The 11,932-nt window shown below is 30.5% G+C and overlaps 4 protein-coding genes across 4 annotated transcripts; 2 read left to right on the forward strand and 2 right to left on the reverse strand.

Annotated features, from left to right (window-relative positions):
* Positions 1-132: 132 nt before the first annotated feature.
* Positions 133-1,415, reverse strand: LOC110994656 (probable tRNA N6-adenosine threonylcarbamoyltransferase, mitochondrial). Its single transcript, XM_045630555.1, has one exon. The coding sequence runs from the start codon at positions 1,377-1,379 to the stop codon at positions 138-140; it is 1,242 nt and encodes a 413-aa protein (XP_045486511.1). The 5' UTR covers positions 1,380-1,415; the 3' UTR covers positions 133-137.
* A 1,011-nt stretch (positions 1,416-2,426) lies between these two features.
* LOC110994658 lies at positions 2,427-3,975 on the forward strand. The gene is made up of 2 exons (XM_022261449.2): positions 2,427-3,008; positions 3,241-3,975. The coding sequence occupies exons 1-2, from the start codon at positions 2,788-2,790 to the stop codon at positions 3,602-3,604; spliced, it is 585 nt and encodes a 194-aa protein (XP_022117141.2). The 5' UTR covers positions 2,427-2,787; the 3' UTR covers positions 3,605-3,975.
* A 416-nt stretch (positions 3,976-4,391) lies between these two features.
* Positions 4,392-6,318, reverse strand: LOC110994657 (eukaryotic translation initiation factor 3 subunit G). Its single transcript, XM_022261448.2, has 6 exons — positions 6,163-6,318; positions 5,791-5,979; positions 5,491-5,655; positions 5,173-5,296; positions 4,749-4,966; positions 4,392-4,588 (listed from the first exon to the last, which is right to left on the reverse strand). The coding sequence occupies exons 2-6, from the start codon at positions 5,977-5,979 to the stop codon at positions 4,445-4,447; spliced, it is 840 nt and encodes a 279-aa protein (XP_022117140.1). The 5' UTR covers positions 6,163-6,318; the 3' UTR covers positions 4,392-4,444.
* Positions 6,319-6,733: 415 nt separating this feature from the next.
* Positions 6,734-11,633, forward strand: LOC110994675 (band 4.1-like protein 5). The gene is made up of 2 exons (XM_022261470.2): positions 6,734-7,013; positions 8,316-11,633. Exon 2 carries the CDS (start codon positions 8,331-8,333, stop codon positions 9,861-9,863), a length of 1,533 nt encoding a protein of 510 aa, XP_022117162.2. The 5' UTR covers positions 6,734-7,013; positions 8,316-8,330; the 3' UTR covers positions 9,864-11,633.
* Positions 11,634-11,932: the final 299 nt, after the last annotated feature.

Below are 11,932 nucleotides of genomic sequence, written 5' to 3' on the forward strand. Positions count from 1 at the left end.
GCCTATTATTTTCATAATGGAGGGAGAAATTTTAATTTAATTACTCAAACTATTTTTTAACGGGTAATAATTACAGTATTAGTCATTGAAAAATTAAGAGACTGAATTTTTCCAGATTCAATAAAACGCATAAACAATTAATTTTTTATTTTTAACAACTTCATTGGTATTTTAGCTTCCTTCACATTTGGGATGAGGTTTTCTCCTAAAGGACTAACTGCTTTAATATCTAGGCTACCTAAATCTCTAACAATGTCTAGACCTTCTCGCCATTTTTCTAACCCATTCCAAGCTATCATTACACCATTGTCTGTACATAACTTAGGTGGTGGCCTAAAAATTTTATATCCCATATCATCACACAAAATTGTAAGGTTTTTAAAAATGAAATTGTTACATGCTACACCTCCAGACACTACCAACTTTCCCTCATGCTCAGAAAGTAGTTCTCTTGTTTTGCAAAACTCCATGGCTCTCTGAGTTCTATGGACCAGATGTCTGGTCACAGCCATGAGTAAAGCAGAACACAAATCATTTACTTCTGGTATCAATTCATCAGCCTCAATGTTGTGTTCTTTCTCTTTTTTATGCAGATGTAAAAATGTTCCTGTTTTAAGCCCATTAAAACTAAAGTTGCAATCTTTATAATCAGCCATTGGCAAGGGTAATTTAAAAATGTGAGGATTTGTTGCTTTAGAGGCAGCTGTTTCTATAGCTTGACCACCAGACATTTGGGAATATTCCAACACATTTCTTAGTTTCATCTTTCTTGCCACCTTATCAAACACTTCTCCTGGAGCAGAATCTATACTTTCGCCTAGTAATTTAAATTTATTTACACCTTGAACTAATGCTAATAGGCAATGTCCACCAGATATAAGAAGTGTAAGATATGGAAATGTTATACTTTGCTGCATTCTAGCAACTAAGGCATGAGCTTCCATATGATGAATGGGTATCAGTGGCTTATTAAACTTTCTAGATAAATGTTTGGCATATTTCATTCCAATTGCTAAACTTAGTGGTAATCCAGGTTGAAGTGTAACAGCTAAAGCAGTTATGTCATTCATAGATACTTCAGCTTTTTTTAATGTTTCCTCAACAGTTGGTTCTATAAATCTTCTATGAAGATCTTGTGCCACATCTGGTATTATACCACCATTCCTTAAATGTATTAAACTTTGACAGTGCAGTGATTCAGATAAAAGCGTACCTTCAGAATCTACAATAGCACAACCAGTATCATCACATGAAGTCTCAATACCAAGGATTAAAGCATTTGAATATCGTTTAATTCCTGTATATTTCTTGTGCTTTGTAAAACATAGTAAAGATTTTATTGATTCTGTAAATGACCTATATGAGCCGTTTAAGAACATAATAAAATATATATATTAATAAATAATAATAGTATTTGATTTTTATTATTGTCTGTATTCTTTAATTTAATTAATGCATAGACTATCATAATCACAGAGTATAGACCAGTAGACGTACAATATATCTGATAAAAGTATTATAATTTAAACGTTATATCAGAATATTATTCTTATATAACGTACTTGGTTGCTTGTCTAGTGATTAGTAGACCAATTATTCATCTGTGGTTTTCGTCATAATATATTTCTCATAATTTATTTATATTGACTAATAAATAACTAATTTATAACAAAACCTTTAAGTACATCCTTAATTTTATTATAATTATCTTTATGAATAATAGTCAAGATTAGGGCTAAGATATGATAATCGATTTCTAAAAACGAAGTGATGAGATTAGTATAGCGGATTGCGGAATAAGAAGTGGTATATGAAGTATGAGCAAGGGTTGACGACAGTATTGCCAAATGATCTCAGCGATATACCCCTAGACTAATTTAATGTCCCCTCAGAAATCCCCTAGGATGCCCTCACCAGTTGTGAAAGGCCCTCCTCTGCCCATCACCATGTTTAAGAGATACCGACATGTGACCGAAATCTAGGTCAGCATAAGAACAACCTGAAAGCCAATGCGACACTTATATAATATTTTTAGTAAAAAAAATGATCAAAAGCCTACAAAATACCAAAAAAAGTCTTGTGTAGTGAATTTTAAGTTAATTAAAATCACATCATTCTTCAGCTCAACAAATCACATTCAGCCAAGCAGACAGCTCAAACAAATGTACCATTAGTAAGGTTAAACATACGGACCCTAGTCTTACCATGTGTTCGTACTTCAATTTAGTTCAAAAATCAGGAACGTCTAACTCTGTTAAGGAACCCCTAAATCTAGGGGGATATCCCCTGATCTGGCAGCACTGGTTGACGACCATTGTGTGACCACCTCACCAGTTACCAGTTACCACAGACTTATAAGAGATGCTTAACGCATAAGTACTGCATAGTTCATACTGTCTAAAGAAAATTTAATATAGATCAATTTCACAACTTTTTAATAGTTATTTATTACTGTTGTTTCAACTAAAGCGACTTTTCTCAATCATATTTCTTCTTAAAGTACAATATAGCAATCACACATCTTATTTTAATAATAGTATGACCTAATTCTGATAAAAATATAGACAACACAAAAAAGAAATATTCCAAGATTTACTTGAATACAGTTAACATTAATTCTGAACCACCTAGTGCAATGATCATTCAGTGCAGCAAACTACATATACATAATTAAGCATCGTGGTTTGTGATAACTAAATCATTACCGGTGCCAAGTTTTAATATAAAGTATTTAACCTTACATATAGTTCTAATTTAACTAACGAGTGGCGTTCTTGCATTTTAAACATGGAAATCTTTGAAAGAGTCTATCGTAACTTAATGAGAAAATTAAATGAACTACCTGTAACTGTTAATAAAACTGTTGACATTGTTAATAAATCTCTTAATAATGTAAGAGTACCTCCATTAACAAGAGATAATGTACTTTATTATTATATGCCCATGCAAGGGCTTGTTAGTTACACAACATTGTCAGTGAGTGTTATGAACCCACATCTAATGGTCAGGTACTGTGGTGTTTCAGATAATTGAGTAGCAAATGCTATTGTGTAATAAATTTTTTAAATTATTTTTGAGGACAGTCCAATGTCACTGTTTGAACAGTAGTTTATTTTCTCTTGCTTAAATATTGTAGTATACTTGAATAATTTATATTTGCTACATTAAGTATAGCTCTCTAAGTTGGATGCAGAAATACAGTTTGTTATGGTAATTTTAAGTGCATAATTTTTTTTTTAGATTATTTCCTCGTCGAGATATCACAGACATCCTCTTCTTATCAGCGGGTGGTGGAGCTGGGCTTTGGCTCTGGGCAAGACCTCATGTAGCTGCTGCTGCACCAGCTAGACGGTTTTCTTGGGCATTTTTAGGAGGTTGTCTCTGGCCACTAGGATCAATATTTCTATGGGCCATTTTAAGAAGTTCAATTGGCCAAAGACCTGTTATTGGTACTATTATTGGTGTGTCAACAGGAGCAATGCTCACCAATATAGCAGTTGACTATTTTCAATATATAGAACTCATGTTTTGTGGAGAGATTCGGTTACCTGATGAAACATACAGCCCAAATAGTGATGATGAAAAATATGATATTGATCTTTAAGGTAATAAGTTATATATAATATATATATTAAATATTTTAGGTAATGCAATTTGTTATTTATTTTGTGCAAAATAAGTTTCATTTCCATACTATTTCAATGTAAAGTATATTTTATCTTCTGCATCAATCCTTATACTAAGTAAGACCTGTTCAATATTATATTGAAATTTATATTATTTCTTGGAAACAATAAGTAATATATACAAATGCTGCATAGGTGTATTGAGTAAATGATTAGAGTAGTATGTTCTGATTATCTCCTCTTTTATGCTTGAAAAAGTACGGTTTCTTCTCCTAATTATAAGTTTAATGTAATATTCAATTTGTATCTAGTCTTGTGCAATTGTTAATTATACTGTTATTTCTGCTGTCATTGTATTTCAATTACGTACATAATCATCAGATTATGAGACACAACATCTAGGACAAAAAGATAAACCATATATCTTTTAATCTGACCGTGAGTTTGCGTCACATCCAAATTGTCCAAATATAATATCTAAGCTTTGCAACTCAATAGTACTTTATGATGCTTGAGTATATTCTCATTTAGCATTGTGGGATCGCCTACTAATATGAGTTACTGCTTCAAATGAGATATACCAGAGAATTTGAGTTTTTTATATTTTTGACTAAGTTGTATTTCTCCCAATTTTAGAAATTAGTAAAATAATTATCAAATAAAATATAATTATGAAAGGAATGACTAATCACTACAGTGTTTTTTGAAAGTTCAAGAAACAATTTCATATATGCAATATGTTCGGATAAAGGAAAAATACAAAGAATCAAGTAACTCAATTATATTTTGAAGATTACAAAAATACATGAAATGTATGCCTAATTGTTTTGTGGTGGTTTGGACCATTCAACATTTAAAATCAAGTGATCGTAACCATGTCCATTAAGAGTTTGGATAGCTTTTGCAGCATCAGCCTTGAATTTGAAATGAACATATGCAAATCCTTTGCATAACCCAGTGCTCTGTAACAAAATTAAATAATTAGGAATAATTTCACACACAAAGAGAAATTTACATCCAACAGTTTTCCAACAATTTTACTAGGTGGCTTAATTCAGTATAGCATAACTTTCGTCAAGTGAATACGATTTGATAAATAATGAAGTGTAATAAACATAATACCTTCTCTTTAGCCAAGTATAACTTGTGCACTGGTCCAAATCCTTTAACAAGGTCATCAAGATCTGCTTCAACAGCAAAGTTGCTAAGGTTAGATATACGAATAGCAGCAACATCATCTCCTCGCCTCGCACCGGGAGGTTCACGGCCTGGTCCACGGCTTGCTCCTTCACGCATGTTAGGTGCCACATATTTGTTTGTAGATGAAGCTGCTTTAGCTTCTGCGAGGATAAATAAAATATTCATTATCATCTTTCCTTGAATATTAGTCTTAACTTAGTCATAGAAATGTTAGTGTAATTAATAAGCACATTTAATCTACACTTCTATATTTTTTTCTAGTCTTTGGTTTAAAATTTTGTTCAATTTTAAAATCAATTCATAATAAATACAGAGAGACAGTAAGCTGATAATAATTTTTACATACCTGCTGCTTTGGCAGCTTCGTTAGCTTTAGTCTGAGCAAGTTGGGTGTGCTTAAAGGGACAACTTGAAGTCCAATGCTCTCCTTGACAAGTACGACATTTGAAAATGACACTACTTGTTGGGGGCTGAAAAACAGTTTAGTACATGATTGTTTTTTTTAGTAAATTTGTTGCATTTTAATCAAGCCATATACAATGTATGTGTGTAATATAATCATACATATTCTCAGGCTTTTAATTTGAGGTTCAAGCTTCACGCTCAGTCAAATTCACGGTTCAGTAAAATAATGTAAATCTAAACAATTTATTCCAATTATTACCTTTAATCCATCCAAGTCACTGTCATCAGGGCGCTGTGCTTCTTCTTTGCTACTAATAAACTGCATGAATACATCTTCAGAAACATTGGTAGTGGCAGGGTTTGGTCCAGGTTTGTCTTCAGCAGAGTCACCAAATTTACTCCATGTTTTACGTTTAGCAATGCTCTGAAAACGAAATTCAAGCGATTATAAATGAAGTATCTCATCTTACAAATCTTTATAACATAATATTCAATGCATTGCGTTCTAGAAACTGAAAATAATGCTATCCTCATTATTGTGCTTTTAAAATAAACTTACCTTAGATACAACACGTTTTTCTATTTTGTATGTACGGACGATTTTAACTTTCTTATTATCGTTATCGTACTTGTATTCTGTAACAATTTTAAGTCCATTTTCAACAACTTCTGAAGGCGGAGGTAGAGCACCTTGGTCTATTTCAACCTCATCAGCCCACGATGATTGAATTTCATCAGCAACTGGCATCTGAAGACATAGACATAAAAAACTATGTTAATGTTATAATAAAATAAAATAGTACTAATAATTACATTAACATGATGTCCTATTAACGACAGGATAAACGGTTTGTCCTAACCTTACTTAATAGAAACTTTAGTACAATTATGTTCACTTAAGGTATTTTATTATCAATCATACGTTAATTACCTTAATAATAAATATATACCACACTTAGTTGAATGGTTTTTAAGTTTTTAAATCGATGACGACGATTATTATCACATTTAAGAAACTGGAAATTGACATCAAACTACAAAGATGCCAAAAAGGCCAAACTTTCATGTCCACAGATAATGCTATCTCGCTATTTTCTACTTTCAATCTGTTTATTAATAATATACGCAAATTCATAGTGGTTAAGCAATGTGGGAGATCTATATAAATTGTTGTTTATAAAATAATCTGCAAAAAATATTGAAGTACTTTTTAGTCTCGTATTTTTATGAGGCGAGAATTATGCATTTCATATTTATATTATTCTTGACCGGGCCCATTAGCAATGTGAATGTAATATCACGTATATTCAAAGTAATTATTTAACATCGGTATTACTTATCATCCTCTTGCCCAATTGCAATCTATTAATTAAAAAAAATACAGTGTTAAATTTTTTCTGTAAAAGTTTAGGAGATCCTTGTTAAGGTTTTTTTTATATGTGACACAGTGACAGATAAATTTTTTATTTTTTAATCTGTAGTTCTGTTAAGTACCTCAGCCATCTGTGCTTCTGTGAAGTACATACATACTGCTGCCTTCTATAAGTTTACACTTTACAGTTTACACTTCAAAACTTAAAAGTATTAAATATATACATAACAAAAATAATATTGAAATGAAATGATTTCTATTTAAGTAAACGGCGAAATGATTCCATAAGTGCATGATTCCATATTGCTGTGGCGTGAGAAACGATGACTACTTGAAATCGCGGACTGTGATGACGAATTACCTATGTATTATCGATGTGACTGTGTTAAATAAATTATAGCATAATTTTGGTACGTATACTTTTATAAATCATTCATACTGTTTTTAAATAAAGCGTCTCTTAATCTCTTCATGTCCTATTTTTTATAGTAATTGATTACGACATTACTAAATCACCATATTTCTTGCATTATTTATTAATCAATCATTGTTCATATTTAATAGGACGTACAAATGCTTTAATGAGCTCATCATTGATAGAACATGCTTAATTATCTTAAATAGAAGTCACATAATTCTTACCACATCGATATGTATATATTATATACAAGTATTAATTAAATTATAACTAGGTAAATTGTCTTCAATCAATGAATAAATATCAACAGTAGGCACACTACTGATTAATATATATATATCATTATTATTTTATAAAGTTATACAGCAAAATAAATAATAAATTTTAATGATTTTCTTAATGTTCATATTAATTTTTAACAAAAAAGAAATTCATGTAAGTAAATTTCAGAAAATTGTGTTGTCTACATATTATTTCTTTTCTTAATTAAAAAAAATATAAGGTAGAAAATCTCATAGATGTTTTTATATTTAATATATTATATAATAATAGATAATTTTAAAATGAAAAATAGAACAGGTTCTACTTTAGATATGTCAATCTTTTTACAACTACAAACAGCTTTTGCATCACAGAACAGTATTATTGTTGGTAAAATTCACACAATAAATATTCAACCAAATAGTCAATAATTCATAAAACATGGTAATTTCATAAATAGGTTTAAGTATTCAGTTAGAATACTGAAGATAAGGCAATAACTCCTGTAAATCATGTTATCCATACATTGAGGGCATCAATATTTTTTATCACTTTGTTCAAAGCATATATTTATATATAACTTACCTTAACATTAAATTATTGACATAACATGTTATGAAATTTTCTGAAGAATCTGATGATTATTATGTTTGTAATAAATACATATTTGGGATTCATTAATTGATTTACCAAGTAGAAGTACTTTTAAGAAGCCCCATATTGAAAAGACCCTGACACAATAATTGATCAGTGTGTCTATAATTATGTATAACCTATGAGTGTTATTGAGCTATAGTTGATAGTAAAACATCTGTTATCATATTATGATTAATGATACAACATTTCGATAATACAATATAGTGTATATTGTATTCATTTAAGTACATTAACCAGAAAGATTATGGACTAGGCCATACCTTAAGTTAAACCAAAAACACCTGTTGAAAAATAAATGAATTAAAAGTTCCTACTTTTTAAAAGTACACCATTCAATTGTTAAGAAAAGTATGTTTTTAAATAATTGTTGTTACAGGTACATCAAATAAAAATGTTAAGATTCCTCAGTAGAAAAGGGAGATCATCCAGCCAGACTCGAAAGAAACAGAGTCAGAAAAATGCAACAAACAAAAACTTAATTCAATGCAAGGTAATGTTACTTGATGATACTGATTTAACAATAAATCTAACAAAAAAAGCTAGTGCTGCCGATTTATATGAACAGGTCTTTTACTCCTTGGACTTAATTGAAAAGGATTACTTTGGACTACAATTTACAGATACAAATAATGTTCAACATTGGCTGGATCCAACTAAAACAATTAAAAAGCAGGTTAAAATTGGACCTCCCTATACTTTGAGGCTTAAAGTTAAATTTTACTCTTCCGAACCAAATAATTTAAGAGAAGAATTAACTAGGTATCAGTTTTTCTTGCAACTAAAGAAAGATGTCCTTGAAAGCAAATTGGAATGTCCTCATACAACTGCTGTTGAGCTATCTGCACTAGCTTTGCAGTCTGAGTTGGGAGATTATGATGAAACAATACATACACCAGCAACTGTATCTGAATTTCGTTTTGTACCTAATCAGTCTGAAGAAATGGAAATAGAAATTTTAGATGAGTACAAAAAATGCAAAGGCCTCACTCCTGCCCAGGCCGAAGTCAGTTATCTTAATAAAGTTAAGTGGCTTGAGATGTATGGTGTTGATATGCATATAGTATTGGGAAAAGACGGCTGTGAATACCATTTGGGCCTTACTCCCACTGGCATACTTGTTTTTGAAGGCCCACAAAAAATAGGTCTTTTCTTCTGGCCCAAAATAACTAAATTAAATTTTAAAAAGAAAAAACTAACATTGGTGGTTGTTGAGGATGATGACCAGGGACGAGAACAGGAACATACATTTGTATTTCGGCTTCATAATGAAAAAGCTTGTAAGCATTTGTGGAAATGTGCCGTCCAGTATCACACATTCTTTCGTTTACGCGCCCCAGTCAAAGGACCATCAGCGCGGCAGAACTTCTTTAGAATGGGATCACGCTTCCAATATTCAGGAAAAACGGAATATCAGACTACTCAACAAAATCGTGCACGCCGTACTGTACAATTTGAGAGGCGGCCTAGCCAACGTTTTGCCAGAAGGCAGAGTCATGTTCTGCGAGAGAGAGAGAAGCAAGTCACTCCTAAGACCGAAATTGCGCCTCAAACAGAGGCTTCAGAAACGGTGCCTAGTACATCCACAGCAGAAGCCCCTACTCTAACAACCACGACAATCGAAAGTGCTCCTGTTACTAATACTGAAACTGCCATTGAACCTTTTACCAGAAAAGGTAGTGCTGAATCCCAGAAGTCTGTAGAAATCAAAGAAGAAGAGATTGAAGAAAAAGAAGAAAAAGACCCGAATGAACCTGAGGTAGAGCCTTGGTTGTATACCCTGGTCTTTAGACACTGTAGAAGTTTAGATATGAAAACTTCACAGGGTTTTCAAAAAACCGCGAATCCCCTGTGGATACGTCCAGCGATCTCGTTTACATTTGATTCTGTAAATGAAAAGCAATCAAAAGTTGATTTACCAACTTAAATAGGTGGCTCAAGAAATAGGAACTTTTTCGTCCGTCGCGTAGCTATGAAATTTTTACTTGCAATATTAATGATTATTTACTTCGAACTTTAGCTTAATAATAATTACTGTGTCATCACAACGATCAAATCAGAATAATGCTTTTATTCTCCAAGTAAACAACTTAGTTTAATTTACCGAACAGAAAGATTTATGTTTGTTGTTTATTATAAATTACTCATGAAAACTTCTAATTGACACTGAAGCTTGATTAGCGTTGATAAAAATAACAAACTGTATATAGAAAACGAATATCGATTGTGCTGGTCGAAAGCTTTACAAGTTATTACGACAATAATTTTGAATGAAAGAATCAATATCTTATATTAAAAACAATTTCGATATTATGAATATAGTTTAGTTATGTGGGTGACTAAATTATTATTACAAACTGTTGATATGTCATAGAAATGTTGCTATATTATGGTCTGATCTGATTACTCGAAATATAAAAAAAACAAAGTTAATTTGCGATTTGGTGATAGTTATTTTCCAGATGGGTTTAACCATAGATTAGCATTTGAAATTGGTAACTTGATATCACGAGATAGGCATAACACCACTCTGTGGTACCTCCCCCTTCATATACTCCTACGTTTATTTGTATGAGGCATAGAATGTTAACAAATCAGTGTCGAAATGAATACAATTTTTTTTAACTTTGAACATGAAATTTTTAAAAATATACATATAATAATGATAGTCCTAAACTACTTATTGTACTTATCACATGCATTCATATAATGTAAGTAAAATTCCAAATCACATTCCATTTAATCATTACTTAATGTAGTATTAAACTGAACCGTCCCTGCTAACATATCGAGACTTGATGTATTATTCTATTGAATGTAATTGAGTACAATATTCAGTATTAAAAACTAACGAATATTTTGGGTGCCATAGCACATTATTTGTGTTCAAGACTAATTTTACAAAGTACATTAAAAAACAAATAGCAAATTTCTATTGAACTGACAATTTATTTGTTTTAGAATGTTTGTTGCAGGGTTTCTGTTTTTTTTAACTCTGATTTTAAATTATATAAATGTAACCAAAACATCAAGGAGATAATCAGACTTTAATATGAAACCCAAGTTCAGCATTACATGTGTACATTCGTTTTATTTGTATTAGTAAATAAGTTATCTTTAAACCTATACAAGTGCCCGAGTACTTAAAAGGAAAAATAAAGAAATTATATAATGTTTTATAGTTAGAGATTTTACTTAAAATGGTGCTTAAAATTTATAAAAATATATTCATATTATACAATTATACCTGTTGACATATGTAAGTAAAAAAATGTAATACTTATGAATTTATTGGCCTTATGAGATTTAAAATTGGGTATGTTTTTAGCTGTGACCCAAACCATAGATAATGTTATTTTATCTTTGGTCATGAAAAACATTTAATTTATTATAAATGAAACATAATTGACCTGTGGGACTTTTAATGAAGTTTTTTACATTTAATAAATCTGTGTGATTTGTTATATTAAGCCAAATCAAGTTTGGGTTATATGATGTATTTTATTAATTTAAACATTATGAATTATAATAGGTATTACAAGAAATATAACATGACATTCAATTTAAATGTTAAGTTTTAAGAATTAATTATTCTTCTGATGTATAATTTCTTACTTGTATAATTATATTTTATCTTACATTTAAGTTATATTACTATTGTAACAATATCTCAAATGAAATAAAGATTTTAATTATAGATTTTCTCTTAATCAATATAACTGAGGATACTTTAATCACAAAAAAAACATTTGCTTACCTTAAACGTTGATTTACTAACTTGGAAATGTCTCCGTTGTGTACTTTCATAATGACAAAACGAAAAAAAATCCGTAACATCGGTTACCAAAAAGGTTTCATATTGTAATGAATTTAAGATTACTTGTTATTATTTTACATAATTATTATTTAAATCACGTTTATTTTTAAATAATATTTATATTCAATTTACAAGCTACTTTATTTTGATGATTGTACTTGATTCACGATGTAACGAAT

Source organism: Pieris rapae, chromosome 12 (genome assembly GCF_905147795.1).
Source record: "Pieris rapae chromosome 12, ilPieRapa1.1, whole genome shotgun sequence".
Lineage (NCBI taxonomy): Eukaryota > Metazoa > Arthropoda > Insecta > Lepidoptera > Pieridae > Pieris > Pieris rapae.

Excerpts from the sequence above, each read along its gene's own strand:
- LOC110994656 (XM_045630555.1), bottom strand. The coding sequence starts at position 1,379 with ATGTTCTTAAACGGCTCATATAGGTCATTTACAGAATCAATAAAATCT.
- LOC110994658 (XM_022261449.2), top strand. The coding sequence starts at position 2,788 with ATGGAAATCTTTGAAAGAGTCTATCGTAACTTAATGAGAAAATTAAAT. Across the intron at positions 3,009-3,240 it reads AACCCACATCTAATGGTCAG|ATTATTTCCTCGTCGAGATA; the intron begins GTACTGTGGTGT and ends TTTTTTTTTTAG.
- LOC110994675 (XM_022261470.2), top strand. The coding sequence starts at position 8,331 with ATGTTAAGATTCCTCAGTAGAAAAGGGAGATCATCCAGCCAGACTCGA.
- LOC110994657 (XM_022261448.2), bottom strand. The coding sequence starts at position 5,979 with ATGCCAGTTGCTGATGAAATTCAATCATCGTGGGCTGATGAGGTTGAA. Across the intron at positions 5,297-5,490 it reads GTGACTTGGATGGATTAAAG|CCCCCAACAAGTAGTGTCAT; the intron begins GTAATAATTGGA and ends ACTGTTTTTCAG. Across the intron at positions 4,589-4,748 it reads TATACTTGGCTAAAGAGAAG|AGCACTGGGTTATGCAAAGG; the intron begins GTATTATGTTTA and ends ATTTTGTTACAG.